The 27,115-nt window shown below is 34.3% G+C and overlaps 1 protein-coding gene across 1 annotated transcript in view; it reads right to left on the bottom strand.

The window, feature by feature from the left end:
• DCDC1 (doublecortin domain containing 1) overlaps positions 1-26,157 on the bottom strand; it is a 321,197-nt gene extending 295,040 nt beyond the window's left edge. The window contains exons 1-6 of the mRNA XM_058160852.1: positions 26,111-26,157; positions 21,705-21,974; positions 19,910-20,069; positions 19,373-19,535; positions 8,254-8,459; positions 2,883-2,976 (exon numbers count right to left, since the gene is read on the bottom strand). Coding sequence (XP_058016835.1) covers positions 2,883-2,976; positions 8,254-8,459; positions 19,373-19,535; positions 19,910-20,069; positions 21,705-21,974; positions 26,111-26,118 — 901 coding nt within the window. The 5' untranslated portion in view covers positions 26,119-26,157. The remainder of the gene's footprint in view (positions 1-2,882; positions 2,977-8,253; positions 8,460-19,372; positions 19,536-19,909; positions 20,070-21,704; positions 21,975-26,110) is intronic.
• Positions 26,158-27,115: the final 958 nt, after the last annotated feature.

Genomic DNA, 27,115 nt, shown 5'->3' with positions numbered 1-27,115 from the left:
GAGTATTAATTCCTTGAAAAGAAAGTGCAGCTTTATGAGGAAATTTCAGCATTCTGAAGGCTCAGGGAACCATGTGTAGGAAGCATTTGATGGAGAAGCTGGGTTCAAAGGCAGCAAAAAGAAATCAACAAAGGATCGAAAAGGAGACAGCAATGGCACTTAGTCGCTTCTGCTTTGGCTGTGATGGCTGGGCACAAAAAAGCAAAAGGCATGGAACAAAGAGAGAAGGCATCTGTGTGTTTGAAAACTTCCTGGTGCTTGCTGGGCAGGCTGAAACTTCCCAGGGAGTGGCAAGCAGTTTCAGTACCACGCAATTCTCGGGCTGCGTGCTGCTCCACAAAGCATGGATGGGCAGGGATAGGTGGTTAGGAGGAGTTGAAGCACCTCTGTGGTATACTGTGGGCGGGCTGCCAAGCACTTGAATTTTGATCACATGACTGTGGATGCACTTCAATGGCCATAACTTTGTGCACAGAACTTAAGTCAATTTTTTAGCACTGCGTATCAGTTGCTGAATTGAATGGTCATAAGTCAAGGACAAGTTTTGAAGTTGTTCTAGTACCCTAATCTGTGCTACTGGCAGACAGTGTTTTTCACAAGCCAACAGGTTTACTCAATTTATCTATGTACGTATTATGTATGTATGTATGTATGTATGTATGTATATAAATGTTCTGTTTCCCTCCCCCCAATATTCCCAGCAAAGAGTCAGTCAGAGGCCTCCTTTTCTCCTTTTATTTACATAGATATATGTCCTGGCCACGTCTACCCACGGGCCTGCCAATTTTCTGGAGATAACGAGGAAATTATAGATAAGGCCAGAATTACTCACGAATATATTCTTCCCTCCATTGATACAGTTTGCCCGCGCAAATTCATTGCTTTGTCCAAGACAAAAAACCAGGAAGTCCCGCCTCCTATTTATAGTCTCTGCAGATGTCACTGCATGACAATTATGACTTGGCTTTATCCCAACGCTGCTTCTGCTGCGCACGCCGGTCACGTCTGCGCAGTCTTGCATCACTCCAAAACTGTTCTTGGGGTGTTGCCAAATCAGAAGAAGGCTCCAGAGAATCAGGCCTTGCCGGCCCCTCCTCCTCCCTTTGAGTGGGTGCCAGGGAGGGAAAGGGCTCAAGAGAAGCAGCGCTTGCCAGGTCTTCTCCATCACTTTCTGAATCATCCGAGTCCAGGAGTCCGGGTCCAGGAACCTGGGTCACAACAATATGTATGTATGTTTGTATGTGTGTATGTATTGTTTGAACTGCCCATCTCCCTCAGATTTTTTTATTCAGTTCTTCGTTGTCTGAATTAAAGTATTCCATAACATTTTCATTATTTTTTATAACTGTCTTTTAATATTCAGTTTCATTACATCTTCAACGTTGTACAGAGGTCCATTTTCCTGTCTCCTGTTTGACTTCAAATGCTTCTTTACTCTCTTTTCTTTTTTTCCTGCAAAGGCCTAAGAACTGTATCCAAATTCCCATGATACAGAATAACTTCTACTCCTTATTTTGGTTGTCACTCTCATCCAGTGAGCTTATATCTTTGATTTTCTTCTTCAAGAAGATCAGTTTCTTCTCTGTCAGTTCCTGTTCTAATCCTTTGATCTAACACATATCTTCTCCTATGAATTGAAATGTTTCCAATTACAGCTCCAATCCTTCAAACTCTTTCTTCAAATGTTGATATGAGCATGTCACAAATATATGTCGTCTTTTTCTCAGGTAGATAAATATACTAGAAGCATTGTAGATGGCAATCGCAAAGTGACATTTATTCATTTTCACTTCAATTTTTTAAATCAACAATAGTGACTCTCTTCATCAATTCTTATAATAGTTAAATGCTCTCAGACCTCTTAGAGGACATTTGTTAAGAATATTTGTATTAAATAATCCTACCAAACTTTACTGACACACTTTTGCTAACTATTTATATTTGTTCATTTAATAAAACATGAAAATCATCTATTTTATCTGTCTAGCTACATTTTTGTGCTTGGAAAAACATCTCCCTCTGTCTCTTACATATAAACACACACATGCACACACAGAGACACCCAAGCTCTATTGGCACTGTTATGTATTTGAATTCTTGGAGGGAAATTTGGGCGGGAAAAAGCATGTTTCTAATTAGCTGGTGCCTCAGCCCAAATGCTATATAAGGAAGACTGTTCTCCTGTTCCAGTTGCTGGGTTCTCACAATAAACTTAAGAGCTGTTGTTACTGCAGTCCTGTCTCCTGCCTCCTTATTTCACGAACTCAACAGGCACCTTTAACATGAGATATTTATTTGACAAATCACTAACAGGTTCAGTTGGGCATATGTAAAGCATAATCTAGGAATTTAACCCTATTATACTGATACTATTGCCAAATTAACTTTTATGAGAAATCCAATAATACACTTGTTTTGTGGGTGCTTAATTTTGCTGTAATGATCTAGACCAGGGGTGTCAAACTCGCAACGTCATGTTGTCATCAGGGGATGTATTGTGACTTTTTCCCCCTTCGCTAAAACAGGGGTAGGCATGGCCAGCAAGTGATGCAACTGGCCCCCGGGCCGCAAGTTAGACACCCCAATCTAGACCATTTGAGGAGGTTTTTTTCTTCTTTCAACCAAATACAGTTACTATACAAGTTGTCCTTACCTGTGTACAGCCAAATAAAGGTACTCTGATCTGGTCATTGAATAAATAATATGATTTGATTGACATGAAAACTTCAGTTGAAATCATAGGCTACACTGCCCCCCAATAAAGCTACAAGACTTTATTTATTTGGCAAACATTTATTCATACATGGACTGGTTACTTTATTTCATACATACTACTGTGCTGTTGTTTGTTATTTTATAATAGCAAATGATGCAATTCTTACCATTTAGGAGATCTTCCATTTTTTCACCATGCATATTGTATATATACTTTGCTGGTGAAATAAGGTTCAGCCGCATAGTACAAATATCTAAAAACTTAAAAGAAAATCAAAATCAGAATCATTAATATTTAAATATTATTTTTTTTTAGAATGAAACATAAATATATTTAGCTGTTAATGATATCTCAGCCATTTAGGATCATTTTCAGTAAACCTGAAGATTCACAATATTCTTCCAATCCATTTTTAGCATTATTATAAATAATACAAATATATTCATTTATAACAGAGCAAAAAGCTGATTGCCTGAATAATAGAATAACAGGAAAAATATGCTAGCATCTATAAAATATCTAGCAACAAAATAAGGAAAGTTGACTTCCAATATTCCATTTTATATTATTTATTTACTTGTTTTAGGCAAATGATAAACAAAGAAGAAGAAGAAGAAGAAGAAGAAGAAGAAGAAGAAGAAGAAGAAGAAGAAGAAGAAGAAGAAGAAGAAGAAGAAGAAGAAGAAGAAGAAGAAGAAGAAGAAGAAGAAGAAGAAGAAGAAGAAGAAGAAGAGGAGGAGGAGGAGGAGGAGGAGGAGGAGGAGGAGGAGGAGGAGGAGGAGGAGGAGGAGGGGGGGGGGAAGGAATACAGGATTTCATGCTTTTATGGCTGATTAAAACATTTTTTCCAGAATGGAAACAAAATTCTAATAGAGGAGAAAATATGTAGCTTATGCTTGAACTATGGTGTCCTTGGTGATCCCTGAGCTTGGTTGTTTGATTGCAGACATTTCATTACCCAACTAGGTAACAACATCAGCATTAGTGAGTGTGGAGTTTGCTCCTTTTTAATTTACTAGCTTGTCCTGCCAGTGTTGGCAGGGGTCATTTTTTCCTTGACAGTTTCTTGATTAGGGCATTATTTTCTGCCAGATAGTTTCTAAGGTATCACCTAAGCTAAGGCCTCTGCTTGGGATCATAAGAATGGTGATCCCATGGATATTCGTTTGGATGGGATATAGGAAAATAGGGCAGTAAAGTTTACTTGGATGTAATGCAGACAATTATGTCACAGACCAGAGGAACATAGAAACAGAATTAATTCATAGCACAAACCATAATGCAACACCTAGAAATTACAGCATGCCAACACATACAACCCAAAGTATGAATCTAGTATGTGGACAAAGATACTTTTAAAGTAATAAAAAAGGAACAACTAGAGAAGACACATGAAGGAATCAAGAAGTTTAAAGGAATATAATTCACAAGTGAAGAAGAAAATATCAACACACCATCCTTCCTGTATTTCAGCAATAACAGAAAAGAAGGCAAATTAGAAACAAAAAAATATCAAAAAAAACCCTACCCAAACTAACCAAGTGCTCCATTACCAAAGTAACAACCCAACCTTCCACAGCAGGAGCTGTATAAGAACATTATTCAGATGAATTGAAACACACTACAACAACCCGGAACATCACAAAAAGAAAACAGACAGCCTGTTCAACATAGGCAGACAAGTAGCAGAACAAATCTTTGAACACCAACTAGCCCTCAGAAGAAACAATGAAAATTGCTTAATCTCACAACATATGGACAAAATCAATCGCAATTTCAATTGGCATCTTACCACCAAGCCAAATCCAAAAATACTAAGGAATTCCTGGAAGCTGGACATTCAGACAAATCAACCATCAATAGACACCTAGAAATAAACCATATTTACACACCATTCAAAAGAAACAACAAAAAGCTGAGAAGAAAACAAGACCAGAACATATCTCCTCCAGCAACCAACACCCACATAAGCAGAGACACCAGATAATTAAGTGAAAATAATACTTAATCAATGAACTACCAAGGAGAAAACTGCATCTTGCCAACAGGGCAAGCTATTGTATATGAACAGGGAGCAAAGCCCATACTCAGTCGTATTGATGATGTTACCTAATTCGGTAATGAAAAATATGCAAACATAACAAAGAGAGAACTTGGAACTCATTACCTGACTCCATAGTCTCTACTCAAAATCCCAAAATCTTCAACCAAAAACTATCTACTATTGACCTCACCCCATTCCTAAGAGGACTATAAGGGGCGTGCATAAGAGCACAATAGTGCCTACCGTTCCTGTCCTATTGTTCCCTTCATTATATCAAATTAATATAGTTGATGCATATTTTTTACATATATGTATATATATATATATATATATATATATATATATATATATATATATATATATATATATATATATATATATATATATATCTTCTTCAAGACATGTTGTTTTATCTATGACAATTGTTTTGTATACTGTTGTGACAAAAAGAAATAAAAAAAAAAGAGTACCAAGGATTCCACAGAAACCTTGGATTGTATGGAGGGATTTAAGGAAATCAAAGACTGAATCCAAGGTGGAGCTTTTCCCTCTATTTTGTCTTTTGAAATGCAGATCACTTTCATGATTTTGGTCAGTCACTTCCTTTTATCTTACTCAATACAACTTTTGCGTTATTTGAACTATAGAATGTATATCTATCTATCTATCTATCTATCTATCTATCTATCTATCTATCTATCTATCTATTATTTCATTTTGTCACAACAGTATACACAAACATCAACATAAGAAAATCAACACATTATAAAAGAAAAAAATATATATATAAGCAAAAGTATGCAACAACCATGTTAATTTGTTATAACGAAAGGGAACAATAGGACAGGAACGGTAGGCACATTTGTGCTCTTATGCACGCCCCTTATTGTCCTCTTAGGAATGGGGCGAGGTCAATAGTAGACAGTTTTTGGTTGAAGATTTTGGGATTTTGAGTAGAGACTATAGTCTGGTAATGAGTTTCAAGCGTTAACAACTCTGTTACAGAAGTCATATTTTCTGCAATCAAGTTTGAAGCGGTTGACATTAAGTTTGAATCTATTGTTTGCTCTTGTATTATTGCGATTGAAGCTGAAGTAGTCTTTTACAGGAAGGATATTGCAATAGATGATTCTGTGTATTAAACACAGGTCATGTCGAAGTCGGCGGAGTTTTAAGTTTTCTAATCTCAGGATTTCAAGTCTGGTGGCATAAGGTATTTTGTTGTTTTCGGAGGAGCGAAGAACTCTTCTAGTAAAATGTTTCTGGACGCGTTCGATTGTATTAATGTCAGAGATGTGGTATGGGTTCCAGACAGATAAGCTGTATTCAAGAATATTCTTGGAATGGCATATTTATTTTTGATATTGGAATTTCATCTCATTTTACAATCAATTAAAATCATTATGTAAAGGCCCAATAGCATCAAAGAACAGATCTACAGTTTCTGGTGGTTCTGATAACAAAAGTCCAGGGCATCAGTTCTAAAGTATTGTTTAGTACAGTACTGGTTTAAGAAAAACAGTGATGCTTTTGTCAATCCAAATACAGTTAAAGGAATATAAAACATATCAGGAAATAGGATCACTATACTGGAATTACCATATACGGTATTTTTTGGAGTATAAGACACACCTTTCCCCCCCCAAAAAAAGAGGGTGAAAAATCTGTGTGCATCTTATACTCCGAATGTAGCCCCACCCAGCTTCTCAAATGGAGGTTTCATAGGCTGAAAAAAGCATCAGAAACAAAGCTTCAAAAAAGAAGCCCCCAAACAGAGCTTCAGGAAAAAAAGCCCCCAAACAGAGTTTGAGAGGCTTTTTTTCTGAAGCTCTGTTTCGGACTCTTTCAGAGGCAGAAAAAAAAAAGCAAAAAAAAAAAAAAAAGCAAGGTACAGAGCTTACAACCAAGGAACCTGTTGCTAAAATTCACCTCTGGGAATAGCTGATTGGGGGTATTCCAGGAGGCCCATCCACCTGCCAATCAGCTTTTTTCTTATTTTCCTCCCCAAAAACTAAAGTGCATCTTATACTCAGGTGTGTCTTATACTCCGAAAAATATGGTACCCTACACTCACAAATAAACTCACAAAAAATTTTAAGTGCAAAAATAAACTGCAAAAATTGGGTTTGGCTTATCCACGGATGGGCTTATATGTATATATATATGGTAATTCTTTTTAAACTACCCATATATCCTATATAAATTCACAAATAAGCCATCGATAGATAAAGTGACAGTTAAAGGAGAATATTTCTAGCTCAGGGTTGAAATGAAGGGTCCTTGGTGCTCTCTGAGCTTATTTGTTTTCTTGCAGACGTTTCGTTACCTTAATTAAGTAACAACATCAGTGCTAGTAAGGAGTACTGTTTGCTTAAAATGACATTTGAATGTTTAACCAAATACCATTAAATTTGTGGATCACCCATGGATGGGACAATTGTGAAAATTAAAACATACAAACATTTTTTGGATCACCTTATCTGCAGGTGGCATACATGATTAAAAATCCAAGAGTAGGCCTATCCGTGGATAAGTTTATTCATGAGTATATATGGCATCATAATTACTGTAACCCCCCCCCCATCCTTCAGCCCTGAATGGAGATAATACTGCTCTATTTTTGGGACTGATCTTTTAGGCAAGTGTATAATAAAAATAGCTATTATCTGCATGGTTTGGAAACAGCATTTTTAAATATTTTAGAACTGATCAATTTTTTTAAAGAAAAGAGTTAGAAATTTCTTAACCTATTCTTTTTACTTTTACCTTTGGGGGGGGAGAGGGTTTTGCAAAATATAGACATTGTTACCCAATCTCAGCTACCTCAAATTCTAAAATTCTGAATTATCATTTCAATAAGTTTGATATTTTATATGAAATTATAGGAAACACTGCTCAACATGAAACAAACAAATGTGCAAATATCACTCCCATCTTCATACTGGGTATGTTCATTATTGCTATGTCCATTCATTAACTGAAAACACTTTGAAACAGAAAAAGACCTTTTTCTATAAAACTATAAAAATTTTAATTTACTTGCTTCAAACACCATTTATTAACCTTCTATGTCCCTTTCTTTTCATGTCCAATTCTGTAATGCTCAACTTCTTCAGATTTTCTTTTTCTTCTTCCAAAATTTAAATATGAATTCTAAAGCAAACTTAAATGCTTACAAAAATCTCAGTAGGTCAATTCTAGTTCTCCACATACAAATGTAAATGGAATTGCATGAGCTCGAGTCTCTATCCCAAATCTAAACCCAAAAAATTGGATTTAATGATACAGTAAAGCATCAAAACAAAACATAACAATGCATAATGGAATCTATTCAATTATCTATGGGAGGTGTACCTACAATTTTGTTGTAACCTCCACAGCTGAATTATCTCTACTGTAATCACATATCTAAATGGACCAATTACAAATAATAAAACAAAAGGGAAAACTTTCTTTGTAAACTTGGATTTTGCCATGCCACATCTTAATATACCTTTTCAATTTGGTTTGGAGATGCTGCTATTTCATAACCATCCTGTCCCATGCAGTTCTTAAACACCAAAAGTCTGATCATGGGTTTTTCTATAAGTTTCTTCATACGTTTGGAAAGTACAGGCTCAGCTTTTCTTCTCTTGACATCTCTAGGAAAAATGAGACCATTCAGTGTCCAAGTTGCATTCTTCATTAACAACAGATGGTCTGGAAGAAAAGAAGTAAAGTAAATATTTAGTTTCAGAATTAAAAGCGAACATATCATGCTCCCTTTCGCCTATTACCTTAATAACACACTGGCTGCTATCCACATAAAAGCTGATATTTTTGGAAATACGACCCCATCTTTCCGCAAACCGTGACATAAGCTGTAGCAAGCTGTCTCTATTGATAGCCTGCATAAATCATCATTCCTGAAGGGAACAGATGTTCAGGGTATGAAAGAGTAATACCACAATTTAGTCATAATTAAAATTCACCTTAGCATGCCTCTGTAGCTGATCAGAAAGCAACATTTTACTTCTCATCTGCAAAACACTTTTCTTCACCTTTGCTTCATAAAATCAAAGATGCTTGTTTCTGAGCCTTGAGCTACATTTGCCTAGATTTATACTGCTCATAAAGTCTCATACAAATGATCTATTTAACAGCTGGTTTCCTAATTCTTCTCCTAAAATAATGACCCCATGCATAATATCTTAGTAGAAAAACTCAAATTTGAAAGGGTAAATACCTGATAATTTTTGTCTGCTACCTTGGCTATCAATCTATTTTTTGCAAGATTAGGAAGATAGAAATTAAGTATTTGTTACCAAGGAAAAACGTTCATTTTTATAAGCTATTGTTTTATTTGTAAGAGTTATTTCGGACTTATAAATAAAATCAATCAGTCTTCACAAAAACTACATGTGCCTTCAACCTGCACACTTCTAACATCACTATAACAGCATGGTTCTGGATGGAGTTGCACTACCCCACAGACCTGATGCATAATCTGGGTGTCCTCCTGGACTGTCAGCTCCTGCTCAAAGAGAAGGTGGCAGCCATGGCTAGGAAGGTCTTTGCACACCTTTGGGTGGCATGCCAGTTGCATCCATACCTGAACTGGGAGGTCTTGCTCTCAGTAATTCATGCTTTAATAACTTCCAGGTTAGACTACTGTAATATCCCATACATGGGGATGTCCCTGAAGATCATTTGGAAACTCCGACTGGTGCAGAATGAGGCCATGCAAGTAGCAAATGATGCCACATATATGGCACATATAATACAACTCTTGTGTGAGCTGCGCTGATTACCAGTATGTTTCACAGATGCAGTTCACAGTGCTGGTGGTTACTGTAAAGCCCTACATGACTTGGGACAAGGGTTTCTGAGGGATCACCTTTTTCAAGAGTATCTATCTGTCCAAGCAGGTAAAGCAGAATGGGCATGATGCAACTTCCATCACCAAAGAACATCAGCTAGCAGAGATCAGAAGACAAGCTTTTTCTACAGTGGTCCCTGCTCTATAAAACATCCTCCCTTTGAGATCAGAATGGTCCCAGCCCTGATAGCCTTTTGTAAGGCTCTGAAAACCTGGCTATGTTCCAAGCCTGATGTGCTGAATGTGTCAAGGGCCCAACTACATGCCTATATTGCTAACTAGCCAAATATCTTGCTCCTATGTATATTTAATTTGGATGTTTACTAAAAACAGTAAAACCAATAAAAACACTAAAACGTCCATATTAGATATACATATATTAAAATAATTTTTAATATTTTTAATATTAAAAATATGTTGAATATTTTAAACTATATTTTTTTAAATGTAAGGCACCCAGAGTTACTGGTTGAATTAGGCAGACACGGAAATTGTACAAACAAATAAATAAATCCCAACTTCACACCCTGTTGGATGGTATATATTAGTAACTTCTGGAAAAGATTAAACCTGGCCTGTTTCATGACACACAATCAAAAACCTCCTCATTTGTAATTGGAAATGAGATCAAAGAAATGCAGAGCATAACCATGTCACCTAACAGTCCTGGGTAGAGTCCTGGTAGAGAACGATTGCATACTTACAAACTAAAAGAGACATGAATGAAGACAAATATACATGTCTCAGGAGAATGTTGTAGGACCCAATCTGAATCAGTCGCTGGGACCAGACCTTTAGTCCTCCAGGCTTTCGGACTCACACTGGTGCCCACCCACAGGGAACCCCTCTCTCTCTCTCTCTCTCTCTCTCTCTCTCTCTCTCTCTCTCTCTTTCTTTCTTTCTTTCTTTCTTTCTTTCTTTCCTCTCCTTCTCTTTGGAGACAAAGAAGATCCCTAAGGATGGCCTCCAGCACAGGTCTGAAAGCTTGGAAAACTAAAACTCTGGTTCCGGTAACCAACTCAGATTGGATCCTGCTACACTGGAAAAGGAATGAAGAAGCAGTAGGAAAAAAACAAACTCAAGCACCAAGTTTTAACTTTAAAAAACAATTTGATAAATACCATCTATAAATAATTTGGGGAAAATAAAACAATAGATTAATAAACTCAGTCGGTTAGATGCCATAGAAAATCTAAAATAAAACAAATTAAAATCTGAAAGAAATGTGTATTCTTATCACAAATTTTATAAGTTTATTTACCTCAAACCAGGCCATTCTAATAAGAAGCTGGATTTCTTAAAATGTTCATTAAATAAAACCATACAATGAAAAATATACTCAGCATACTTCTGCATGCTGAGAAGAGATAGTATGTAATAAAATAAAATTACTATACTGCATCTGAATGACCCAAACATTTCACTTTGCTAGATAGATCTGACATTTTCCTTCCATTCTGAGTTTAAGTAGCACTTGAAAAAACATTATAATAGGATTTTTATATTGAGATCATTATTTAAAGTACATTCATTTATTATATTTTATTTTGCTTTTCTCTAACACCTCAATACAGTTTATATCAGGATCTCTTTGAATTTTATCCCAAACAACAACCCTAGATGGTAGACTGGATTGAGAGAGAATGATTGATCCAAAGTCAACCAGCAAAGTCATCTGAGCTTGGAATTTGACTGACTCTCTTCAACCTAACACTTCAGTAACTATAGGATTCCCATACTGGATAACATAACTAATAACAATAAGGAAGGATATTTGCAGCTCAGGGTTGAAATGAGGGGTCCTTGGTGCTCTCTGAGCTTGGTTGTTTTCTTGCAGATGTTTCATAACCCAAACAAGATAACATCTTCAATGCTAGTGATGATGTTACCTAGTTTGGATAATGAAATGTGTTCAAGAAAACAACCAAGCTCAGAGAGCTCCAAGGACCTCTCATAACTAGTAAGTTTTATGTAAATGGAATCCAAGTGCACACTGGTACATCTTTTTTTTAAAATGTAAACCTGATCACAAAATCAATTTCACTGGAAGATTAGAACTATACAATATTGATAAATTCTTGCATGTTTTGCCAAAATCATGTCTTTTATTCTACAGATAGGCATCCTCCCTGTTATTCCAAATGTGCTGGAGGAAGAAAAAATATACAGCTTTGAATTGTATGTATGTATGTATGTGTATATATATGTAGGTCTTGGCATTTTCGGGTCTTTTCCCATGTAAGGTTGAAAGTATCTTGGTGACATTTTTGCTCAAGAAGCACGAAGCCGAAGACACCAGCCTGAAGATGATGAGTGAGACCTCATCGAAACGTCGCCAAGATACTCTCAACCTTACACGGGAAAAGACCCAAAAATGCCAAGACCTACATACCTATACCCATGAAAACCTATATATGTATGTGTGTGTGTGTGTGTGTGTGTGTGTGTGTATATATATTCCACATCTGACAGCAACGCTTCTTGCTCAAATATTGTATTTTATTTCAGACCTTTTTCCTAACGAATTTTATTATTTTGAGCTCAGACAGACTTATTCCTTGGTTGTTTTTCTCAGGTCCTAACTGTTGCAGGGGAGATGTAGAGAATTGGAGATAACCTTGGAAAAGAAATTTAGCAAAAGGTGAGTTAAACCTGGGAAAAGAAGAGAATATCAGAAAGTTAAAATGGCTCTGTCATAATTCTCTTTGATATAAGAGGGAGAGAAATAAATAGTCAAGCTTTCAAGATTTTGTTACTCTAACCTATGTCAATAGAGTTGTACTACTTCTTATGAACTCTATTTCTTGACCTAGTCCATCTCGAAGGATTGACAAGAGATCTGAAAACAATGACTCTATACCAGGTTTCAGAAATACTGTTAGTTTTTTAAATGCTACAATTTATTTCTGTCTTTCCTTTTTCTTATTTGGTTGCTTTTTACAATAATGTCATATTTCAAATATTGCTTTGAATATTATTTAGAAAATCTGAATGATAAATAAATGAATAATCTCAATAGCTAGTTGCAGCCACACCTCATATCGAAGGAGGCTCATCAGTGAATAACAATTCTTGATACTTAGTTCATTTTCTTGGGTTATTTTGGCAGAAGACATCCCAATATGGATCAAATAAATTAGAACTTTTGCTGCAGACAAGAGAAAAGCATTAAACACAACTGTTGACTAACAGTTCTCAAGTCTAAATACATAGAGATTTTATTCATCCTTATTGCTTTAAATGTGAAGGGGTTTCCCCCTAATCATTCCACGTTTTATGTGGCAATTGGTGGCCTTGAAGTGTCTTCATCTTTTTAGATTCAAGCATTAGACAAAGTATCTTTAGTTTTATGTTTTTTTCCTAAAAGTGTCAAAGACAAGAGCCAAATCCCTGAATAAGTACCTGACAGGCAGTATTAAAAACAATAAACTGAAATTAAATCAAAATTAATTATTAAAGTATAAAATGATTTGTCCCCCATCGGCAGATACCAACCAAAAATACTCCCAGAAATCTCTCCCAAGCACTTAAACATGCATGCATGCTCCAATCATCAGAAAGAACAAACAAGAAGCCCCAGGAAACAGAATGGGAAGGGGTAGCTGCACTAGAAAGACAGGAAAATAAAGGTAGGAAACAAAACTGGAAGTAGATGATCCAAGGGGAAGACTAACAGAACAGGATGGGAATAAAAATACAGAGAAATCATAATCAGATATTACAATAATGGTTGATTTTTTTAAAAAGTAGTAACCTTTCCTCAGCAATCATTGATTTTCAAAAACACCCATTTGTCCCCTGCCTATTCACTTCTTTTCAACAATGTCTTTATTTTCTCTGTAAATGTAAATTTTCTGCATGCGGACGCACGCACACGCGCGCACACCCACACACTCCAGGTAATTATTTGAAGAAAAATATTTTCCTACTGGAACCCAGTCCCTGCCACTTTTCCAATAAAGAAGAGGGATCTCAATGTGTAGTATCTGAACAAGACCTCAGTTAAAATGGCTACACAGGCATAAACAGAGAGAGTTAATGACAGTCACTATACAATGGAAACCACTCAAAAAGCAGTTAACATATAGAAAATATGTTTTTAGTATGAGTAGCAACTGAACTGAAATCAAAATGTTAAAACTGAAGAAGAAACTGGCCTATGACATTTCTGTGCAATATTCTTGAATATTTAGAAATTCAGCCTTGGTTCAGCTATTTACTAAGAAATTGTTTGGATTTTTTCCTTCAGAATTTTAGGTTTGTAAAATAAAACTGATAGTATGGAATAATATGTCTCCTTTATTTATCTAAAAGGAACATCATTAAGTAAATGCTATCAGTTAATTGTAACAAGATTTTTTAAAATGTATTTTTGCAGTGTTGTGAGAATGAAAATATTGGAAGCAGAAAGTTTAGAAAATTCATGTTGATCATTTACTAACTTTTGAAATCCTAAAGAAACAGTTTCAAATATTACACAATAAAAATAAAAAATGAAGCAGCCATGGTATATAACAAAAGATCAAGAAGGAAATTAGACTAATAAGCAAATCTGAAAGCTTAATTGGCAGAAAGCTTTGACTGATATGCAGATAAATAAGTGACAAAACATATAAAAGAACAATGAAAAAGAGAAGAGCAATTGCAGTGGTATGACAAAAGTATTAACAATGGCTCAAATTCCACACAACTCCATTTTTGTTGTCGAGGAAAAAATTCTAATAGCAACTTGTCATACATTTCCTTCAAACTGAGGTAATCACAGTGGGGCAACTGTGAACCAGGAGTCAATTTCAAAATAGAATAACAGCCATCATTTGAAACACTTTTTCCCATCGTAATATACCAAGGAAGCAAAAATAGAAAAAATATGTAAACAGTTACATTAATAAATCTGAAAATAATTTTGCCACCTTTATAAATTGCTATGATAATACCCTAAATAAGATAACATATGGTTAACTGTTGCTAGAATGAACAATATGATAGCCATTTAGTTGAGCAATGTTTAAATTTTATTTTAAAAAATATAATTGCATTAGCTGACTTAAAACCAAACATTGTTGTTTTTCTAAGACATGGAATAATTCTTTAGGAAATCCTAATCTGAGGTTCAAATCCAGGGAAAGTAGGCATGAAATCTATTCAGTGGGGAAAAATCACTGATGCTTACATTCTATTTAATATTCTTATCCAATGATATGGAACAACATTAGTGGCTCTTTAAAAGAAAGCTCAAAAATCCTGGGAAAGATTATGACCATGGAAAAAAGCCTCATATTGCCAGTATCTTGCTTGTTAACTACTAGATGCTGCTGGAAGGGAGGTTGGTAGAAAATGGAAAACAGTAGAAGAAGCAAATATTATTGAATGTCTTGCATAATTTAAAATTAACACATACAGTAAAGAACCAAAAGGACACCTATTATTTTCATAGGTGCATAAATTAGCATAAATTATGATATAATTTTTAAAAAATATTTTAAAAACATATTTAATCAAGATATCATTTGTTATTAGATATTCAGTTTCCAATGAACATTTGAAAAATGAAAAATGGTTAAGCTTCCTATGTTCTCATCAACATGAATGAGATGAACATTTATTGCCATTCACTAGATTGGGACAATAGCAAGCATAAATTCTGAATTCCACCAATTTCAAAAATATAGGTTCCTTTCAAGCAGAGACTTGCCTTCAGGGCAATGCTCCCTCCTCCTAGTTTAAAGAAATTAATTTTAATTGTGACTAATACTAAGCAGGGTTTCCTATAATATAGGATATAACCATGACGTTTGAAGCTACATAAATAGGTAGTTCCACAATGTTATTTGCAGTCAGACAAACATCATCTCACACAAGACACCTGAATAAAAACATCCCATCTCTTGTAATCCAGGACAAACAAATTCCCTTTGCTACTTTCAGGAGGAAGGAAGACAAAAACAAAAGGGATGCTTATAATTCTGATTAAGCTGACTGAGACTGATTTCCACACTTCCTGAGGTAAGATATAAACTACAGTACCTAAGTACAAAAAGTACATCAATAGTGATTGTAGAAGGAAGACCTACTTAAAGCAGTTGAGAATTGCATAGTCTTTGTTATATATACTCATGATAAGATATGAAAAGCCAGTTTGTTCATGTCAGGCTATTTCTATGAGGTGAGCAACAGTCCTCTGAAATTTACTTTCCAAAACCATGAAAAATGTACATAGTTTCAAATCATGATTAAGAGATTAAGATGCAGTCAGCATCTTAATGCATTCCTTCTCTCATCAAGCAAAACTGAAAAGCTTTACCAATTATAGGAAGAGAGTGGATGGCAATTTATTTTTAGCATTCATGGTTTTTTTATTATATAACAAAGTCTTCTGAAGAAATAGAAGATAGATCAAAGTCTTGGGCACAGGTTAATATGATTCAAATGTAAACAAAAGAATGAAGCTAATTAAAGAAGTTGATAGCATAGAAAACATAACACAAGTACTTCTATCCAGTGAAGTACATAATAATAATATAGTGCAGGCACGCCTTGTGGTATAATAAAACAAAGTGGCAAGAACATATTGGATAGAGTTAATATAATTTCCTAACTTGTTTTTGATATATAAATATGTCTAAACCATATAGTATAAAATTGCCGATTTTCTTATAAAGAATTACTGTTTTATATTTGTGTTTAGGCTTTGATAATTTTTTCTGCATAGTGAATATTCTTACGATCAATGCATGATTACTTCATTAGCCACAAGCATTTACTTTTTTAAAAAAAATCTTTATTTGCAGCTAAAACACATGTCTATTTCTCTTTCTGCTTACTCAGACTTTATTACAACCATGCTAATGAAATATCGCTCAGAATTAATCTAATGAACCATGTTTCCTGATCAATATTAAATAGAATAGAATAAAATAGAAGAGAAGAGAAGAGAAGAGAATTTTTTATTGGCCAAGTGTGATTGGACACAGAAGGAATTTGTCTTGATGCATATGCTCTCAGTGTACATAAAAGAAAAGATACCTTCATCAAAGCATAGTGAAGTAATATTTATGCTTGCATATTATTTAAACATATAAATATTTTCTATTGACAATTAAAAATGTCAATTGAAATGTCCAAGTTTGTTTTCAGCAAACAAGTAAATATCAGCATTTCTACTCACTTCCACAAACATACTTGCTTTAAAGATGAGATTTTATATTCAATAGAAACTGTAGGTTGCATTTTTCAACTACTTATATCTCATTTGAATAATATTTTAAACTTTCCTTCTATAAAAACTGCTTTTGAGTGTTCATGAACCTTCATAAAATATATGATGATATATTTCTCCTTAAGAAGTTTTCCTCCTGGCTAGCAAAAGTAACACACACAATATAATAAAGTTGTTATGAAGAATGGACTTGCTTTTATATTAATTGTAGCCAAATTATACTTTTTTTGCAATATTGGTATAATAGTTAGTTAAAATTCAATGTACATTCTTCAGAATGACTAGAGTAATAGTCTTGTTAAAATTGCATATAAATGTGTGTTTTTGTGTGTGTATAGATGGATGACACTATTGACATCATTTATAGAAAGTTTTCCACTACATTGTGAAGAATACACAATCCTATTAAATGAATAAATCAGCCTGGAAAACCTAAGGGATGATTTTGGTCCATCTTCAATGTTAATCAGTGACTTTTTTATAATAATACTTACTCTTGCAGAGGCCTCTTAATAATGGACACTCAATATACTGTGCTGTGCCCAACCTCACCTACTCTTTCTTTTCTCAAAAGACAAGGCACATCTGCCACCTGCTCTACTCTGAGTCCCAGAAACAACTGTCGAGCAGCAAAAAGATTGATTATCAGTCAAATAGTATTCCAGTGCACCAGATTTTGGTAGGTTAAGCTTGCTGATCCAGCAAGAGTTGGTGTGAAATTTTCAGCAATGTGTGCCAATATTTTGGTGCGAAAGGAACAGCAGTGCATGTCATGATGAAACACAGCCAAAAGATGCAGACAAAGCAGAGAAGTTTTTGTTGAATGCAAACGAAGCAGAGACCAAGAAAGAACAAAATGTTTCTTGGATTTGGAAATCTCAGTGGCCGATAACATATTAGGAAAGTTCCACATTGTTCAAAAAATACTACACTATTCTACTGCTTATTTATAAAAAGGATGGCAATATTACATTCTGCTGAACTTAAGGTATAATACAAAGGAAATACTGATTATTATGATAAATACAAAGATAATTCATTAGATGAATTTTAAAAATGAGAAAGAATATCTGCTTAATTTGCATCTTCTTATTGAGTTAACGTATTAAAACACATTCGGTGGATTATTTGGATTCTATTCAGGAAAACTGTCACATCATCTATAATATGACACTGCATGAATAATTCATGAGCAATCGACTACTTATTACAGACATAATATCTTCAAAAATACTAAAGATACATGGATATATTGTATTGCTCACCAAATAGATTTAAATTAAATATTTCAATCATTCTAAACATAGTAAACACAAGGTTTTGTTTTGTTTAACAAAGTTTTATTAAGGATGTCAGGAATGTTCATTTTGGGATATCTTTTCTGCCTATTTTGAAGCATAATTTGCTGCTTGCGTGGTATTCAATTTCTTTAAAATAGACTCAATATTTTTCCCCATTAGAGATTTTTAGCATTCAGTATAAAAGTTTTAAGAAAAAGAAGTTTAATAATATGCTTTATCAATATTAAATAATTAAATAATATGTTTTATCAATATTAAACATAATCTATTACAGAAAGCCTGAAAAAATATAATGAAAACTACTTGTACCTCAGCTAAAAAATTGGACTTACCTTCTAAAAATATTATGCAAATACAAATTAATTCAACTGCAGTATTTTCAATTACAAGTCATTATAATTCTTTATTTTATTAATAGTATGATATTAAAATTTTTGCTTTTCTCATTCCAGTTTATCATGGAGCTTTAATTTGACTAATGGTTTTGTTTCTTAACATTTTAAATCCCAACTATGTGCTATAATTTCATACCAGTTTCTAACATTATACAGCATTTTGTATTGAAATTTTCTAATCATTCAATCCAGCAGAACACAGCTCAAATTAAAAACTATGTGGCAATTGTATGGTATATTATTCTACATTTTATTCTTGAATTTCCCAGAAAACCTATTACAAGAATTACCTAATTACAAGAGACAATGGCTTCAGATACTAAATATTTCTTTTAATGCTTTAAATTTCAAAATGCAATGGTAGCTACACAAATAAATTTATATATAAATTAAGGCTGAATATTACACATTCCTGTCTAAAACATCTGATAATTATTTTAATGCTTTGTCTTAATAAAGGTCAAATGACTAAATTAATAAAGCACTCACACTCTGAATTATTATTTTTGCTGGTGTAATAAGCTTAATGAATTGTGTCTGTAAGATGTCAGTGAAACTAAATAGTAAATTCAATAATCTCTGATTTAATTTATTATATTTTCACCATTTAACCTCCTGCAGGCTCCCTAATGTCTATTCAAATCTATATTAAATTAAGCACCAATGCTAATGAAGGGCAATGAACGTGGCTGTCAGTAGATTTTTCTTTCATTAAGCACATTATCCTCTTACTGAGCTGTAAATGAGTAAACATTAGTTTTGTTAAACCATGCAAAAAGACAGGATGAAAATCATTTTTAATTGCACCCCTTAATCCATTGACTGTGGCATTTTTTTACCTTTGATTTTTTTGAATGGATTTGAAAAGGGCTCTCCAGTTGAAATATAAACGTCAGCATCATGGGGTATGTCTATAGCACTCAGGACTTCAGTGCCGTCTGCCAAGAAGATTCGTCGGGCAGCCATGTTCAGCTTCAGCTTTTCAGTGCATTCCTCCAGCAGCTAAATGAACAGAATAAGGTAAGAAAAATTAAGAACAGAAATAGATTTCTGTAGTTTGCTACTAATCAAGAATCCAAACTTGGAAACTAGTGTTTCTGTTACCTCCCGAAATATACAATATGTAGAGTCAATTGGCAAGCAAGCTGTCAATGGTACTATTGTCACCATTGTATGAACCATGAAGAGAGATTTCACATTCTACATTACTTAGGTGGCTTGTTGTTGTTGTTTTTTTCGTATATGTTAAATTTAATATAAAGAAAAATCACAGTGTTTACACTAATGGCTGTGAACTGTTTCATTTCAAAATAAATAAAATCCTTATCTTTTTTGAATTTGAGAAGCATATCCAAATAAATAATAGAGATACTTACCAATTTAATGGAAGGTGGCACAGTAACTTTGGCAAATATATTTATTTCACCATTTTTGTAAGCAGTTACTCTAAGTATCTGAGGTTTCTGTTTAAAAATCTGGGATATCTCAGAGGCCTTCCCGGTAAAGTACAGTTTTGAGGAAGGAAATTGTTGACATCTGTTGCAAAATAATTCCAATTCAATTGAATAAGAAAGTAACTAGAACATACCATGTATCTATTCTAAAATTACATTTAGTTAATAATGGTCTTTCTTAATTATTGTTTGGCTTATTACTTTTACATTTTAGACAAAGTTCAAGGTGACAAGTATTCTTCTAAGTTTATAGAAAATTATGAACTATTGTCTCACATTTAATTGGCATGTAAGATCTAGAGATTCAAATTTAAAATTGCAATTGTCAATTTTTGAATTTGTCTTTATTAAAACTATCTGAATTCAGGATGCCATTGATTTTTATCTTAATTTTTGTTATAATTACTGTTGAAACAGAAACAAATTTTCATTTCCGCATTTATAATATTGTAATGATTCATTTAAAATCTGTTAAAATTGAACAGTTATAGTCTTATTACTACCATATGGATCTGAAAATAAATTTATCTTCAGTAGCATTTGTAACTGATCTAACTGTTCATAGGATTGCATTCTTAAGCAACATTATTCAAAAATACAGCTAAATGCCCAGTATTCATATAATTCATATATTTTAAGTTATTTAAAAGAACAAGCAAACAAAAATGATTAGATAAAAGTCTTTTTGCGTAGATTTGGCATTAATGAAAGTTTGTTATTAGGCAAGCTTAGAAAGTAAATGTATTCTTCTTATTCCTTCAAATTAATTTGCTGATTGCAAATAACATTTTGTACAATGCCAAGGCACTTAAGTACTCACTGTTTTAAATTTAAAATATAACAATAGTATCTCTTCGATTTTGTGATACTTGCAAGCACTGTTGACACTTCAATAATTTCTCTCTGAAACTAATATTTGTGGAAGGCTAACTAGATCTGCTTTCAAGGGGGTTTATGGATTTTTTATATATATTAGGAGCAGAGGGTAATAATAATAGCAATACAGCAATACTGTTACACTTTATAACAAGGCAATGCTACTATTCATTTTATGGAAACAGATTTTTACATTAATATCACAGGGGGAAAATCGAATAAATGTAGCTGAAATATATTCAGACGACATAGAAATGTTCATTATGTAAAGCTTATTCCACTTCTACATGGTGACCATATTCCAGTTCTTCCAATGTATCTTCTATCCCTTCTCCTCTTCCATCTTAACCTACCCACTCCATTTTCTGCACGTGATGCATTTTAATGAGAGGAAAAAATTATATGGACTGCACGGAGGGAGAGTTGTATAGCATTCATTAGATATGTGTTATAGAATAATTAAATTGTCATATTTGGCTCTTATTGGTGTCAAAATTAGTTTATACATAGTAATTTAAAAGAGAATATATTTTTTTTTCACTCCTGTGAAACCTTCCTATACAATATATTTGTGACATTGAAACAGCTTTTTAAAAGCCTAAGATAGAAATCCTAAATCCATTTTACAAGAAATTACTTTCAGTGAATTCAGAGTAGCTAACAACTGCTAAGTGAAAATGCTTAGAAATACCCAGTAATATTATTAGATACCAAAAATATAAATACATATTGCACTTTAACTATAATTTTTCCAGTTAAATCACCCTGACTTTTTTGAAAAGCAATAAAATAAGAACAAGCACAGTCGTAACTAAAAGGAACATGGAACAAATTTGATTACCTTAGCTGACCTGATGGAGCACTGATAGGTCTGTTTCTCTTGTATGGCGATGCAAGGTAGAAATTGTTTGTACTATTTGATTTGTAGCTGGCTAGTTTTGATTTTCTGTCATTTTTCTGAACTGGTTTTGTTTGATGTACGGAACCATCTTGAAATCCTGACCTTCTTGATACTACCAATGATTGGGGAGGACTCTTAGGGCCAAGTAGAGACTTTCTTTGCTTTTCTTCTGTTTTTTTAGCTTTCTTTGTAAAGGGCATGATTAATTTTCTGGAAGAAAGAAAAGGTAGTAAAAAACAGATAGCTTGATATCACAGTAGGGTAAAGGTAATACGGAAAAACAGTTACACCCCAAGTTTGAAAATAGTTAAATTAATACAAATAGTCTATCTCACCCCTAGAAGAGGAATATTTTAAAGATCAAGAAATTATAACTTCATTAAAGAGACAAATGCATACAAAACATATTTGAGTTTTCAAGCTAACAGTCTTATAGATATATTTATTCATTTATTTAAATTATTTATATAGATGCACACAATAACAAGTGGGCCAGACCAAGAAATTCATTTGGCCTGTCATCAATTTATCTCTATGGCTTTTTCCCCTGTACGTGTCATACAAGCCCATTCTACATTATGGGCAGTATATAAAGTTAAAACAACAATATAATCATTCAAACACAATGCTTGAAGTCAATATTACAATCCTAATTTATTTTTTAAAAAACACAGCATTTACCAGCAGAGCTCACCTCACTTTTTAACCAAAGGAAAGCTGGGAGAACTGCTTGCCATCTCTTATGGAAGGGATCTGAAATTTGCATTCCTGCCAAATCGATTAGGGCCAGCCAAAATAATGGGAGATAGGCAATTTTGGAAAGAGCTTGGCTCTATATTTTAAAATTATTTATATATTATTATCTATATTTTGGTTTACTATACACTGCCATGAGTCTATTTGGAAACTCGCAATTTTATATAATGTATAAAACCAGACAAACCAATAAAAAGCAATTGTTCTTAAAACAGCTTTGCTGGTTGCCAATCCATTGCTGACCATTACATAAATTGCAGGTTTTATTCTATAGTTTTCAAATTATGGATTGGTCTCCCTGGAGGGAGGAGGGAAGAGAGCTGAAAAGGGGATTCACTGTTTTTTTCCCATTCTGATCAGATTTGCACAAGCATGTGTAAGCATGCTCAAAACCTGCTCTCATATTACTGTAACCTTTGCCTAAGTGAGTCAGCGGTAGAGTAGATAAAATTAGAATAGTTTTGACAGGGGCTTTGCAAGTCCAATACAGAGTTGCACTTATACAAAGATGAGACCTTATGTGATATACAGATTAACATATAATGATTAAAAGTAAGCGATGCATTTATTCCTTGACCAACCCTAACTCAAATGAAATCAATAATTTTATTCATCAGAGGCTATACAAATTCATTTATCATTTTACAAGATTGCCATATTGAGAAGTTTGAGATTCTTGAATGGAAACCTAGGCAGTTTAGGAGCCAAATATTGTATTTGCATATGAATGTGCTTCAGATTCCTTCTGCCTTCTAAGTGACACAGCTGGAGTTTGGATGGGATTTTTAAGTGGCAGTATTCTATTGCTGGAAGTGTTTCATAATGGGAAGAAACCAGACAGATTTTTTTCTCTTTTTGGTGTTAAGTTATTCATTTGTTTGTTTGTTTACTTGTTTATTTACCTAGCTACCTATCATCTTATCCAGGCCTTTAACTTTCAATCTGATATTGGTTCCTATTGTACTTGCATTATTCTCTTTTCTATTTTAAGGCAATATTTTTACATTTTGATAAGTTTTTCCTGAGTATTATATCTGCAATGTGGGTATGCTATATATTTTACTAGGCATCATTACCACAGCCAATGCTCTTTTGTTCTTTTAAGAAATCTATAAAACTTACCAGTTTATTTTGTATCAATCACAGGAAAAGCAAGAAGATTAAAAAAAATAGAACAAGTAAGCCAACCTCACCAATTTTTGAAACTGATATAATCTAAGAGATATACCAATTTCTTATTGCCTCAAAATCCCCAAGAGCTGTTTCGTTATTCCAAGGCACTAGAATTGCTGGAACTAAGGTGGACATTGCTTTTTCACAAGCTAGCAGAAACTCTCTTTCAAAAGCATAAAAAATGAAAGACAAAAATGTGGACATGATAATTATGAAAAGGTGTGCATGATGAGATACATAAATTTCATCCTACTGTCTGCTAGATAGGATAATGAATTCAAAATTACATGGATTAGATTCCAAGGTACTGAAAGAATTAGTGGGGTGATTACAGATTTATTCTTGGTAAACTTTGAGAACTTCTGGACAACTGGTAAGGTCCCAGAAGACTAGAAGAGAGTAAATGCCATCTCTATCTTGAGAAAAGGGAAAAGAAAGACTAAGAAATTATAGCTCTCTCAACAATATCAATAGTAAAGTCTTTTAACAGCTAAACTAAACTTATCTCCCTTGATTAAATTATTAACTTAGAAGATTAGAAGAATGCTATAGATAGTTTAACTGGATTTTTTTCAATATAATAACCCTTTTCATAAAATGATAAAACATGCTGTCGACAGTGTCATTGTCAGATGGACTTACAATTGGTTTATAGACTACATTCAAAAAATGTGTGTTGTTGGTTGCCTTTCAGCTTAAAAAGAAGTATCAAGTTTAATGTCACAAGTTGAATTCTGAGCCCTGCATTGTTCAATCAGTGACTTGTAGAAGGAAGTTCTTGTAGCAGTTGTGGGGACATTTATAAAGTTTTCAAATAATGCAAATTGGGGGTGTATGGCCAATACTTCAGAAACAAGAGAGACGATTCAAAACTTTATAGAGTGCCTTGAGCTAAAAAAACAAATAAAAGGGAATTCAACAGATAGATGTAAAGGTCTGCATCTGGATAAGAAAAATGTAAAGCCTACATACAGAAAGTAGAGGCCCAGTTTAGTACTAACACAGGTGATCTGGTGTTCTTGCTGACCACAAGTTAAACATGAACCAACGATGCAGCTTCTGAGAAACCACATGCTATTTTGAGGTGTTTTAATAGGAGCACAAATCTAAATCACAGGAAATCTAGCAAAGCACTCTACTCTGCCTTGCAGTGATGGGTTTCAAATTTTGTTACTAGCGGTTCTGTGGGTGTGGCTTGGTGGGCATGGAATGGCTTGGTGGGCGTGGCTTGGTGGGCATGACAGGGGAAGGATACAGTAAAATCTCCATTCCCTCTCCACTCCAGAGGAAGGATACTGCAAAATCCCCATTTCCTCCAGATCAGCTGGGATTTGGGAGGCAGAGAATAGATGGGGGCGGAGCCAGTCAGAATTTTTACTACCAGTTCTCCGAACTACTCAAAATTTCCACCGGTTCTCCAGAACTGGTCAGAACCTGCTGAAACCCACCTCTGCTGCTTTGTCAGTCTCCATTTGGAGTATGGGTCCTGATCTGGACACTATCATTCAAAAAGAATAATGGCACAGCTAGCAATATTTTATAGCTTTTTAAATGGTTATTGGTTTTAATCTTTGATTTGATCTGCCCAACGTTGGCTGGAAGATGGGCAGCTATATAAATGTTTGGAAGGCAGGCAGGCAGGCAGGAAGGAAGGAAGGAAGGAGGCTAATCTGTGAGATATCATAGGATAGGGATATGTTTAGCCTCCCCAAAAAACTGTTTATACAATAGCATATTAGAAATATTTGAAAGGTTGTCACAAAGAAGGTATAGACTATTCTCCGTTGCCACAGAGGGCATGACTAAAACTAAATCAAAGCAGGTTCAAGGTAGACATTGCTCAATCTCAAATGCCCTACCTCAATCAGAACTTGCCAACCTCTTTCTTGGGTCTCACCTCAGATTTTAGATGAAAACAATTCTGTGGTATGGCTTATTTTATTCTGTTAATTAAGTTTACTTCATCCCTGAAAAAATAAGTTGCCAAGTTTAAATAAGTTGCCCTGGTCTAAATATTATGGTGGTCAAACTTAAGCAGATGTTTTTGTATTTAGACTTTAATAAGCACTAAAATTACTAATTTCCATTATGGTGCAATTATAACCACTTCCTTTCCCCAAACAAGCCCTATATACTTTTTAAACATTATATATGCTCCATCAATATTTGAGGGACTGCCTTTCCCCATTTACAAAAACCCATCCCCTTTGGGTCTGTCTATTCTGCAATGCTTTCTGGAAGGGGCCAGGAAGAGAGTCCTTTCTGTTTTGGCACCTGCCTTTTGAAACATCATCAACCAAGATATCAGATTGGCCCCAATTCTACGGTATTTTCCTAGGGCTTTAAAGGTGTGGTTTTGAAAACAACATGTCAAAGTATATTCTTTAATTATACTTGAGGAAACTGTACTCACATACTTTTCCATTCCTGTAGCCTCTACATTTAGTAGTTGTGAAGAGCAGGATGAAGATGAAACAAAGTAATTTCTTTCTGAAGTTTCAGACCAGGGAATATAAAATGAGTCATCACTTTCCGTTTCATTGTTTTCCATTTCCTGCTTAATAAATAAGGAAGAAAGAAATCACATTTCAAGTACAAATTTCTCTAAATCAGTAAAACTAAACTGAATTAAGTCAAAGTACTCTTATGTATTACTCCTAGTAAATAAGGTTAGCTTCAACAATCTGTATAATTGTAGCAAATACATAATATAAATTATAGATATTTTAAAACAATCAAGTCCCTGTAGATCATTTTATAGTGATGGGATATTTTGGTGTAAATACAATAACCATCTAATAGGAAAGTCATGAAATGAGAGTCTTAGCACATTCTGAGCCCCAGACCCAAGTACAGAGATGGTTTTAAAGCCTTACGAAAGGCCAATAGAATCAGGCTATTCTAATGTCTAAGGAAAAAAAATTCCACAAACCAGGGTCTATAGCTAGTTGACACTCTTTGGCTGAGAAGATGAGCAGCGTGCCAAATCTGTTGGTTTGAATTGGACAAGTAGAGACTCTTGGGAAAAGGTGGTCTCAAAGGTAACCTGGTCCCAAGCTATGTAGGGCTTTAAAGATGACAATCAGCACCATGAATTCCACCTAGAAATACAGTGATAGTCAATGCAGCTCATGCAGTAGTAGTGTTACACATGTATGCATATGACACCATTTACTAACTATGCAGTTGTATTCTGTACCAGCTGAACTTCCAAATACTGTTTAAGGGCAGTTCCATGTAGGGCATGTTACAGTAATTTAAGTGAGAGTTACAAGGGTGTTTATGACAGTGAACAGAGCCTCCCGATCTAGGAATGGGATGCAACTGGTGTATCACCAAAGGTATGGAAAGGCTCTCCTAGTCACCATTGCCACCTGCTCTTTGAGCAGGAGTCATGAATCTAGAAGGATCCCCAGATTGCA

Source organism: Ahaetulla prasina, chromosome 1 (genome assembly GCF_028640845.1).
Source record: "Ahaetulla prasina isolate Xishuangbanna chromosome 1, ASM2864084v1, whole genome shotgun sequence".
Lineage (NCBI taxonomy): Eukaryota > Metazoa > Chordata > Lepidosauria > Squamata > Colubridae > Ahaetulla > Ahaetulla prasina.
The sequence above is the reverse complement of the archived record's forward strand: the minus strand, read 5'-3'. Positions and strand labels throughout refer to the sequence as shown.